The sequence below is a fragment of the Cucurbita pepo genome, chromosome LG19 (genome assembly GCF_002806865.2).
Source record: "Cucurbita pepo subsp. pepo cultivar mu-cu-16 chromosome LG19, ASM280686v2, whole genome shotgun sequence".
In the NCBI taxonomy this organism is placed as follows: domain Eukaryota; kingdom Viridiplantae; phylum Streptophyta; class Magnoliopsida; order Cucurbitales; family Cucurbitaceae; genus Cucurbita; species Cucurbita pepo.
In genome coordinates this window covers 6,778,306-6,789,359 of record NC_036656.1, presented here as the reverse complement: position 1 = coordinate 6,789,359, position 11,054 = coordinate 6,778,306, and the positions used below count along the sequence as shown (strand labels likewise).

At 39.6% G+C, this 11,054-nt stretch overlaps 3 protein-coding genes and 1 long non-coding RNA gene across 4 annotated transcripts in view; 1 reads left to right on the top strand and 3 right to left on the bottom strand.

The window, feature by feature from the left end:
- Nucleotides 1–185: 185 nt before the first annotated feature.
- Nucleotides 186–2,036, top strand: LOC111781460 (B-cell receptor-associated protein 31-like). Its single transcript, XM_023662050.1, has 2 exons — nt 186–769; nt 1,388–2,036. Exons 1-2 carry the CDS (start codon nt 487–489, stop codon nt 1,768–1,770), a joined length of 666 nt encoding a protein of 221 aa, XP_023517818.1. The 5' UTR covers nt 186–486; the 3' UTR covers nt 1,771–2,036.
- A 492-nt stretch (nt 2,037–2,528) lies between these two features.
- LOC111781698 (mitogen-activated protein kinase kinase kinase 18-like) lies at nt 2,529–4,313 on the bottom strand. The gene has a single exon (XM_023662386.1). The coding sequence runs from the start codon at nt 3,885–3,887 to the stop codon at nt 2,529–2,531; it is 1,359 nt and encodes a 452-aa protein (XP_023518154.1). The 5' UTR covers nt 3,888–4,313.
- Nucleotides 4,314–5,476: 1,163 nt separating this feature from the next.
- Nucleotides 5,477–6,140, bottom strand: LOC111782139. The gene is made up of 2 exons (XR_002813063.1): nt 5,880–6,140; nt 5,477–5,802 (listed from the first exon to the last, which is right to left on the bottom strand). It is a non-coding gene; the product is annotated as an uncharacterized LOC111782139 (long non-coding RNA).
- A 2,809-nt stretch (nt 6,141–8,949) lies between these two features.
- The window catches only part of LOC111781174 (probable WRKY transcription factor 31), a 2,921-nt gene continuing 816 nt past the window's right edge, over nt 8,950–11,054 (bottom strand). Inside the window, exons 2-6 of the mRNA XM_023661629.1 lie at nt 10,908–11,006; nt 10,639–10,821; nt 10,155–10,562; nt 9,970–10,083; nt 8,950–9,873 (exon numbers count right to left, since the gene is read on the bottom strand). Of these exons, the coding sequence (XP_023517397.1) occupies nt 9,157–9,873; nt 9,970–10,083; nt 10,155–10,562; nt 10,639–10,821; nt 10,908–11,006 (1,521 nt within the window). The 3' untranslated portion in view covers nt 8,950–9,156. The remainder of the gene's footprint in view (nt 9,874–9,969; nt 10,084–10,154; nt 10,563–10,638; nt 10,822–10,907; nt 11,007–11,054) is intronic.

The following is an 11,054-nucleotide window of genomic DNA, read 5'->3' as shown; positions in this document are numbered from 1 at the left end:
TAACAATTATTATTTTTAATGGACCATTCAACTTTGCTATTATGTTATTAAAATAGTGTAATAAGGACTAAAATAGTTACTATTTCTCAAAATTCAGAGAATTGAAGGGGAAAATGAAATTTAAACCAAAATAATGCATAATGAATAATAAATACAATTTGGCATTTTGTCTGGACAAATATCAATTAAGAAGCAGGTAGAACGTGGAAGGCCATGACATCTCTCTCTCAAAGTCTCCCCCTTTTCCTTCTTTTCCTCTTTAAAATCCATTAGTTGAAGATTCAGTTCTCGGGAGGTTCGTTCTTCTGCTCAGTGATTGCGCCCACCTTCCCTCCATTGCTTCCATTCCACAACACAACCCATCTCATCATTTTTGGGCACGCCCCCCTTTCTGGGTCCATCATTTTTCACATCTTAAATCTCACCCATCACTGTTCCCTCTTACCCAAGATCCAAAATCTGTAAATCCAATCTTCATTTCTCCAAATGATTCAGCTACTCTTTACGGTGATTCTATCGGAGATGCTTCTCATATTGCTCTTCTCCTTCAAAACCCCTTTGAGGAAGCTTGTGATCTTGACCGTCGATCGCCTGAAGCGCGGACGTGGCCCTATTATGGTGAAGACTGTCACCGGAACCGTTCTTATTGTTCTGCTTTCCAGTGTTTACAGTATGGTTACGATCCGGAAGCGTTGGATCGATGACGGTGCCGTCAACCCCACCGATCAGGTTCTCATGGTCAAGCATCTTCTCGAGGCCACGCTCATGGGTAAGCCGAAACTTTTCATTTTTCTTGCGTGTTTTGGATTGAATTTTTCGACCCATATGGCCATTTAAACTCAATTGATTTTTCTGTACCTGAATTTGGTTTTGGCTCTTGAATGTGGATTGTTCCTGGAAATGATCTGTTTGAGAATAGTTGAAGAATTGGATTGAGAATTGGAATGGCCTGAATTGATTAGATTTGCTTAGCTTCTGAAAGAGTATCAGTACATCTTACTCTGTTGCTCATTTGGTGTTGTGGTGTTTTGAGCTCCTTGATTTAACCTTGGTCACTGTTTCATCAGTGACATCAGCTTGTCAAAGTTTGTGGTTCTTTAATCGATCTGTTTGGCTATCTTTTTTCTCATTTTTCATAACTATAATGTGAACACAATCTATCTAATGGTGTGAAGACTCTGAAATGCATTGATTTAAAGATATGTTTACAAAAGGATTTAATATCTTTATTTCAGCTTATTAGTTAACTTCATCATGGTTTAACAGAATCATCACATGAATGGTGATTTAATAAAAGCTTATTATTGGTTTTGAATGCTGAATGCTACATAGCTCATGAATGGTGAGTTCTGGGGTTCACTGAACTAGGTGGACAATTTGGTTGCAGGGGGCTCTCTATTCCTGGCACTTATGATTGATAGATTACATCATTATATGAGAGAGCTGCGTCTACGGAGGAAAGGCATGGAAGCTATCAAAAAGCAGAGCAGAGTGATGGAGGACGGGAAAGTTAGCAAGTCGGAGGAGATCAAGGCATTGGAAGAAGAAGGGACTACCCTGCAGACAAGACTCAAACAGTTGGAATTGGAACTTGACTCAAAGACCAAAGATATAACTACTTCAGAAGCCAATGTAGTTGCTCTAAGGAAGCAATCTGAAGGGTTGCTGCTCGAGTACGACCGTTTGCTCGAGGAAAATCAGAACCTTCGGAGCCAGATACAATCTATAGATCACAGATTGTCTCGATCGGGAAGCAAGAAGAATTCCTAAGGAATCCCATATTGCTTAATGAATTTCACTTCAAGCTTTGTGCTTCCATTTCCCCTCGTATTATTTAGGACCTAGATACTCCATGATGGGTTGCTGATGGCTGTTTACTTCTATATGCACAATGGCAAAAGAAGATGGGATTTTTGGCTTGTTGTCTCTGTTTAAAGTAGGAAGGTAAAACACTGAAACAAGATTGGATTTTATTAAAAAGAAAATTTGTGATAAGTTCAGGTTTGTAATAGAATACACCTTGTCTGCTTCTGTCATTTTTCTGTGGCTATTTCTTTTTTTCTTCATATTTTGCTTTAACCATCCATGAAGAATTTGGCTTCTGAAAAGCTCATTCTTAGGACATATCATTTGATTCGATGCCTTGAAATCATTTTGATGGAAAAGCTTGTAACTCTGTTTATTGTGGAGCCAGAGAACTGCAGCACAAACCAAAGGAAACCCCCTCAGATCCAAAATATGGGCGATTTGTGCTGAACCTGAGCATCATTGTTGTCGGCTTTGACTACTTTAACAGTGAAAAAGTTTGCGCGGACATTATTGTCGGCTTGGCTTTGCTGTTAAGTTACATTTTAAAACAAGCCCTGATTTATTCTTTTCCGATGGCTCTGTCAATCAACTTCAAAATTCAAACTAGGCATAGACAAGTATCATTAATGCACAGAACTTCACGCTTTGATTTCTCAACCATATGCTTTACTTTCATGCACCACTCTTCCAATTAAATATGAACTTCATCTTACTATAAATTATGGGCAACTTTCGGTGACATTTTCGTCAATATTGTGATAAACCAAAATGAATTCATTATATCTAAAAGATGTAAGATGAACTGAACTGGCGGATAGAAACACAAGAAGCAAAGAAATGACATAACATAATTTGTTATTATTGCAAAAATTAATAATGTTCAATGATACAATCTGGCTGAAAACAGAGGACATAGGAAAGTTGATTTTTTTGCAACAATAATCACTGCTTTTACTAATTCTTGTATAATTTTGATCACCAGCTCCATTTTGTGTTGTCGTTGCCATGGCTTCAGAGGAACAGGGCAATTCCAATTCAGAAATGAAATCTCTTTTTTCTCTGTCTTCTTCTTCTTCTTCCATGTCTTTGCTTCTCACTGTTACCCAATCTTCGTTGCTCTCCCAATTGGGTATTCCAAAAGACTGAAATTTGGACACTTCGCTCAGTTGCTGGATCCTCTGCAATGGCGTTCTGTAAAATTTTGGTCTGATCGGACTTTGAACTGTTTCCAAATCGTTCATCATGTTCCATAATCCTTGCTCCAAAATGCTCGTCGGTGTTCTTGGATTCTGTTTGGGACGAGATTTCTGCTCGTGAACAAAAGGGTGTTTTAAGAGCTCACTTACGGACCACCGTTCTTCTGGGTCTCTGATCAAACACCGCCGCAAAAACTCCTTGCCCTGCTCCGACATGAATCTCGGAATCTCCGGCAAGTCATCGCTGGACCCAATTCTGTAAATGGCGGCCACTGGATCCGACACATCCTCCCACGGAGCTCGACCGGTCACCATCTGGATCACTGTGCAGCCCACTGCCCAAACATCAGCTGCAAACCCCTGTTTTTCTCCACGTGCCACCTCCGGCGCCATGAATATCGGCGTTCCAGCCAAATTTCCACCGGAAACCTCCTCCACCCGCCGCGCGCAACCAAAATCCGCAATCTTAATCCCATCTTCCCCGACCAAAATATTAGAACACTTAATGTCACAATGCACCACACCATTAGAATGAACATACTCGAGCCCACTTAAAATCTCTCGAGTATAGAATTGGGCCGTCGCCTCATCTAACCGGCCACCAGCCGCTTCCATCGCATCCAAAATCGACCCACCAGACGCAAACTCCATCAAAAGATTGCACATCAAATTCCCATTTTCCAACGTAACATCAAATCCCTTACAAGCTATAACACGCGAAGAATTCAATTGCGAAAGAATCCTCTGTTCCCTCTTAAGAAAATCCGAGCGGTCGAACTCAACTGATTTAACCGCCAGCAGTTGGCCAGACCGGAGATCAGTGGCGACAGAGACCGCGGCAGAGGAGCCGCAGCCGATTACCCGACCTCTTGTCCACTCCATTGAGAAACCAGAGGTGGGTGCGATGGATCAGATCATGAGAAAAAGAGGGAGCTTTTATATTGTAAATTTACAATGTTGGAAATCATTTAAAAATGGTTTCTTTGATGAGTAAAATTGAGTTGGCAAATTGGGTTTTTTTAAAAATTGAAAATTGATGAGAACAAGTTATTCGGTTCTCTTTGGCTTGACCTTTTAGAGACTTTATCCCTTACATTGTAGCCAATGGACGGCCGCCGTCTTCTTCTTTTTGATCAACCCCAATCACAGCAGCGACAAAGGAGAAGGATAATGGCAACTTTTGAGCGGCGGTGATTTAGGTAATGTAGTTAATGTAATTGAAGAGGTTACGCCAATGCAAATTTTCACATGGCATCACATGCTCAGTTGATTTAATCACGTTGATTATGGTGCTCTTCATCTGTAATTAGTTGTAAAATAACCCATCGGAGAGGATATTCTTCCAAAGCATTGTTTTTTAATTAATTTCCTTTTGGATGAGGAATGATGGGTATAATGTTTTCGTTGTAATTTAAATTCTTTAATCTAAACAACGACCTTGCCTTTCTTGAAGCCTTACTTTATGAATAATTAATACAACTGTAACTATAAATCTAAACCTCTCTCATTAATAATTGATTATGATGAGCCTAACACTACAGAACGATGCTTACCCAACCCACCTTATCCCTTGCCGCTCAATTAAATACTGTTTAATTCTTTGTTATGGGCATAATTTTGGTTCATGAAACCTAATCTTATTTTAAATATGGGGTTTTCAAAGTTTTTGTTTTTTCTTTCCCAATAATTATCCATTGGACAAAATTCGAAGCTTTGTCTGCGAGTTTTTAAAAAACTGTTGATGGGAAACATAAAGAAAAAGAAGAGAATTGTTAGGTGAGAAGAATAAGCGTGAATTGAGAGAGGGTTATAGGTTACTTGAATTGGCGGCAAAGAAACGCTGAAAAGTTTAAAAAAAAAAAAAAAAAAAAAAACCAGAAAAAGAAGGAAGGAAAAGCAAAGGTGGGGGGTGGTGGAGTGGAGGCAGCGTCAGGGTATCACCTTCTTAAAGCTTTTGAACTGTGTATCCTCCAACCAAAACCACGCAGTTCCCTTACCCTTAACCCATTTTTTTTGTTACCTTTTGACACAAAAGTTCAGCACACATCTCATCTGACTCACACCCCAATCAACAATTATTCTATACACAAAGCCATTTGAATGCTTGCGTAACCGCTCCTTGCGTCTGCATTAATCATTCAACTGGCCTTCCTTTTCCCTCTTTCTCTGCTTACTTAACACTCTTTTAGTTTCATCCTCTCTGGTCTTTGAAACTGCCCACATTCATTTTACTGACTACTATTCTCAACACCATTGAATCCTTAAAAGCCATATATGAGATCCCATACGGATTGACAAACGTACCAGTAAGGATGCTGAGCTCTTAGTAGATTGTGAGATCTTATGAAGAGGAGAACGAAACATTCTTTGTAAAGGTGTGCTCTTGCTTGGACCCTACCCTAATGTCATTTAAGTCTTTTAGAATGAACATGTTGAGTGTTGTATTAAAATTTGAGCCCACAAATGCGATGTCCTCCAAAGAGATCCTGTATTGAGAACCATATTTCACCAAACGATATTAAATCAATCAATGAGATGAATCATCATCTTAAAGAGACATGATTCTGAGTTCAAAGAAAATGCAAGAGAACAAGAAGATGGATCCACGAGGAGGAGGAGCGTCCATAGGTATGAATCCAGTGAGCTGCAGGTCCCTCATCCATCTGGAGAGAGTACTGTTGTGTTCACAAGTAGGAACAAAAGATGTGCCACCAATGGTGAAGGAGGCAGTAGGCAATTGAGGGATCCGTTCACAGTCAACCAATGCTGCAACTTGGTTCAACCCTTGATCACATAACTGCAAAAGCATGAAAGACGAGTTAGCTGAAGATGGATAGTCGATAGGTGAGTTAGATGGTAACAGAACTGATTCACCTCATTCACATAATCAATGCTATGTTCTCAGAGTTTTGTTCTGCTTCAGCTTGTCTTGCATCCGGGAGACCGCCATCTTGCAGGCTGAGCACATAGCATCGGAGACACTGCCAGATGCTCTACCATCTTTTTCATTCAGCACACTCTCAGTTTTAGTACTGGTTTCAATCACCAACCATGAGTTAATAAAATTGATCTTTTGTGCAACAGAGAGCAAAAGCAGTCAACAGATTGCAGAAAAATGACTCTGTCTTCGGTGAAGCATTTTTTGACTACCTCCCACCATAGTTTCCATCAAAGGTGCACGCCTCAATTTTGGAACATATATTCTATAGACTACGTCGGTTGAAGAGTGAAATGAAGCATTCCGTATAAGGGTGTGGAAACCTCTCCCTAATAGACACGTTTTAAAACCTTACGGGGAAGCCTAGAAGTGAAATCACAGAGAGAACAATATCAGCTAGTGGTGAGATTAGACTATTACAAATGATATCAGAGCCCGACACTGAATGGTGTGCCAGTGAGGACGCTGGCCCCAAGGAGGTGGATTGTGAGATCCCACATTGATTGGAGGGAGAACACGATGGGCTTGTGCTGTTACAAATGGTATTAGAGTCAGACATCGGGCGGTGTGCTATCGAGGACATTGGCCCTCAAGAGGGGTGGATTGTGAGATCCCACATCGGTTGGAGAGGGGAACACGGTGGGCTTGGACTGTTACAAATGGTATCAGAGCCAGACACCAGGGGGTGTGCTAGCAAGGATGTTAGGCTCCCAATGAGGGTGGATTGTGAGATGTCACATCAGTTGAAGAGGAAAACAAAACAAAACATTCTTTGTAAAAGTGGGGAAACCTCTCTCTAACCGGCATGTGGTGTGTTAACGAGGAGGCTGGACCTTCAAGAGGAGTAGATTGTGAGATCTCACATCGGTTCAAGTGGGAAACGAAACATTCGTTGTAAGGGTACAAAAACCTCTCCCTAATAGACGCTGGGGGCATGGATTGTGAGATCGCACATCAGTTGAAGAGGGAAACAAAGCATCCCTTATAAAGATATCGAAATCTCTCCCTAATAGATATGTTTTAAAAACCTTGAGAGAAAATATAGAAGAAAAAATCTAAAGAAGACAGTATCGGCTAGACTTTGATGGTTACACATGTTAGTGCCTGGACTTTGATGGTTACACATGTTAGTGCCTGTGGGTGGAAAGTGAAAACAAGACCTTAATCTGGCTGTTAGAGATAACTACAATGTTAACAAAGTAAATGATAGGACTTACCTTGGCTAAAAGCAAATCCATAATAGCCTGTCCATGTTGTGAAACAAGTGCCTTGCATTATATGCCAAGATAACAAAGGAAACCCTTCAGTAGTACCAGTTACATGATGCCATGGCCGCTATTACAGCAAAAGTTTGAAGAAAACAAACATTTTTATATTCTCCTAAATCAACCCACTACAATATTCTGCATACATATCATGTTCCTCAAGTTAAAAGCAAGTTACACAAAATGTGACGATCACACCCAAAACCGACATAACTGAAGGGAACATACCACTTGCTTCACCACCAACAAGAACATCGTCCATGTCGAACAATTAAAAATAAAAAAAAAATAAAAATAGGGCAAGGTCGGACTGTTTATAAAACTAGAGGGTCAATAATGGGCCCATGTATCAATAAAAGAGATTGAATTGGGCCGATCTGCGGAAATTCATGGCCCAATATAAAATTAAAAAAAAAAAAAGATAAAAAGGGCAATTCATAAAATGAGTAAATAACTTATATTTAGTAATCATTGGTGATTTTTTTCATAAAATTATATCAATTTCAAGAAAAATTCATATTTAAATAAAAATTTGCATTCTTTACCAAATTTATTTTATCTAACCATCTCTTCAAAGGAAAGTGAATTGACCTAACCTGTGACATATAACCTATGTCGATTGACCTAACTTATTACCTAGGTCGAGTTTCAAATGGATAAGGTTTTGATGAGACACTGAAACACAAATTTTGGAGGGTTAAGAGGATAAGCTTTTGTCTTTTTGTTTGTCTAGGAAAATAAAATAATAAATAATAAATAAAACTTTCATTTTGCCACCACTACAGGACAAACCTTTAACTAGCCCTTAGATGTCATCAATATGTCACATCTACTTTGCATTATATAGTATATGAATTGTGAAACCATAGACTTCCATTTTGATTTTTCCCTTAAATGTGTATCAAATTAAGGTTTTATCCCATTTTAATTTAAAGTGAATATGAATAAATTACATAAAATTATACACCTAAAAGTAAATATATAAGATTTTTCAACTTTTTAGAAATTGATTTTAAAATAATTAAAGTAATATAAGTTTGTAGACAAAGGTGTTAAATAAATCATAATTAGGGCCAATAAATAAAGAGGTATTGATATAAATTCATAAAATTAACCTTAAATTACAGTTAAAAAAGGATAGTGAGTGACAGTTTGATGGGTGTGTGTCTGCTAAGCCAACCACCACCGCCTTGTTTTCCGACTGAGATCTTTGTTTGTTTGGACAAAGAAAGCGGGGTTTTGCATAGCAATCAATAATTACAATAAATTTAAGAAGACATGGAAATCTTTGCAGTCAGAAGAAAACTATATAAAATCAGAAATCGGGATTCACGTGTCTGCATGTGCATCGGAAGAAGACTTTTTATTTTTATTTATTTATTTTATATATATATATATAAATTAGGGTTTGATCATGTTTGAAATGGGGTATTGAATAAGATAATTAGGAACCATGGTGTTGTTTGGAAGTTGTGTTTTGGTGTATGGATTGATTGGATATGATATCCTTTTTTGCGTGTCAAAATGGAGTTGGCCGTATTTGATTGACTGGAAGACTTGGAATATGCTACCCACTGGACGATTATTCTTTGTTTTCTTCCCCAACCTTTCTTATTCAACTCTTTGAAATTAATGGACCAACATGGATTAAACCAAACAACTTGGACATAGACATTGTCCATCTACACTTGGATTTTTCTTCTCTTTTCTTTTCCTCATTTTTATTTAATATTTTGCATTCACATCTATATTTGTAATTTTATTCAAAATGAAACAATTGGAAAGAATAATGAAGTCGTCGTGTTCGTAAATTTCCCCCCAAATTAAAACAAAAATAAAAAAAAAAGTATGGACATGTTATCCCCCATGATGGACATCATCAAAACAAAAACAAGAACAAAAAAGATTTAATCAACGTGTAACTCTATTGCCTCTAATTTAATTTAATCTACTTTCCTGGGAAACTGCTAATTTTGGTGTTGTTGGTGTTGTTGTTGCTGCTTCCGTTGTTGTTTGATGTAGACGTAGTATTGGTGGGGGTGGTGTTGTTATTATTTGAATGAGCTCCGCCGATGATGGAGGAGATAGCGGCGGCTAGAGCGGCTGTGAAGTTCGGATCCGCGGTGATAGCGGCGGTGGCGGCACTTAACGTGTCGGCAAAAGAAGCACCACTAGGCTGGGATGATGCCACGGTCGGTTGTGAAATTTGGTGGTGACCCAGATGGGAGGAATTGGCTCCCATATCATGAGAGAGCTGTAGCCCCGAGAATTTTGATTGATTGTATAGCGCTTGCCCCAAAACCTGCGGCAATTGGGCGGCGGCAGACGGTGGTTGTCCGGCTTCGAACGGCACGTGGAACGGCGTGGGTGCTGGTCTTTGGAACTGCAATGGGTTCGGGGTGTGAGTGAGGTCTAATGTGATGGTTGGAAATGGAGCCGAAGCTGAAATTGTAGCCATGCTTGAGGAACATGGGAGTATGGCTCGAGCCAATAAATTTGGGTTCATTAGATTATGGTCCGCACTTGACATGGACCCTGACAACAACATGCTAGCCGCCGCCGTCGTGGTGGATGCCATGGCCATCGCAGCCGGCGGAAGTGGGTGATTGTGGTTACCCTCATAGGTTGTTATCAATATAGTCGTGTCTTCAGCACAACGTTGAACCTAAAAGTAAGAAAAAGTAAATAAATAAGATAAAAAGCTCCAAACTTTGATTAGAAAAAGACGATTAATTTAGTTAAAAACAATAAAAATACATACTTGTTTCCGAACAGGGCAACCCACTGCCATTGTGCACCGATAATACGCCCGTGGACAGGGGTTTCCTTTAGCCATTTTTTGGCCATATTTTCGCCATTGACACCCATCAGAAATCTGCGTGGATTGAATTCAAATTAAAACCTCACAAAACAATTCAGTTCCAAAAAGACAAAAATTACACGCACCATGGGAGCTTCTGATCGAGCACGGACTGAGACACGGGCTTTTCTCATGGTGGCTTCGGTGGATTGTTGATCAAGTGGTTTAGAAGCAGAGTTCAATCTGGGGGCTTTATTAGGACCACCCCACCCGTGAGATTCTGACTCTGGGCTTTCTTCTCTGCCCATGGATCTTTTTCCATCTGATCGTAAATTGGAATTCTCCTGATCGGAAGGACCCATTTCCTGGTCTCTTCCGGTGCTCTTTTTGGAGGCGGTTTCTGTGTTGTTCAACGGAGACCCAGAACCAGTTCTTTCATCCGATGATGAATGGAATAATTCATGATCGCCTTCCCCTGTCTTCCCACTGGGTCCCAGATCCATAAATTGCCTCGGAATTACCACCTTCCCAACTTGATCGTGCTTTTCCGTGGGCTGAAACATGAGGATGTGTTAATTTAATATTCAATTCAGTTTAATTCATTTGATTTTTTATTTTTTGAAAAGTTACCTGTCGTTCATGAGCGGATTCCAAGGCCTGATTTTGTTGCTGTTGCTGTTGCTGTTGCTGTTGCATAAAGGTGGAGATATGCATTTGTAAGGTAGTGTAGTTGTTTCTCACATGGCTTAGCATGTCCCTCAGCTTGTGATTCTCAGCGTTCATACGCTGAAGCTCCACTTGAAGCTGCGCTAGCTGCACACCATAAAATCAATATAATCCCACCATCCCATCAAATTAAAATTAAAAATTGCTTGGTGTTTTTTGGGGGTTCAATTCACCTCGTTCTTGGCTCGTTTATCTTCTCCATCCGATGAAATCCCATCATCCACCGTCGATTGATCGCTTCCGGTGTTCGCAGTTAACAGATGCAAACCAGTCTAAATTCCCCCCCACCCCAAAAAAAAAAAAAAAAAAAAAAAAAAAAA

Excerpts from the sequence above, each read along its gene's own strand:
- LOC111781460 (XM_023662050.1), top strand. The coding sequence starts at position 487 with ATGATTCAGCTACTCTTTACGGTGATTCTATCGGAGATGCTTCTCATA. Across the intron at positions 770-1,387 it reads TCTCGAGGCCACGCTCATGG|GGGGCTCTCTATTCCTGGCA; the intron begins GTAAGCCGAAAC and ends ATTTGGTTGCAG.
- LOC111781698 (XM_023662386.1), bottom strand. The coding sequence starts at position 3,887 with ATGGAGTGGACAAGAGGTCGGGTAATCGGCTGCGGCTCCTCTGCCGCG.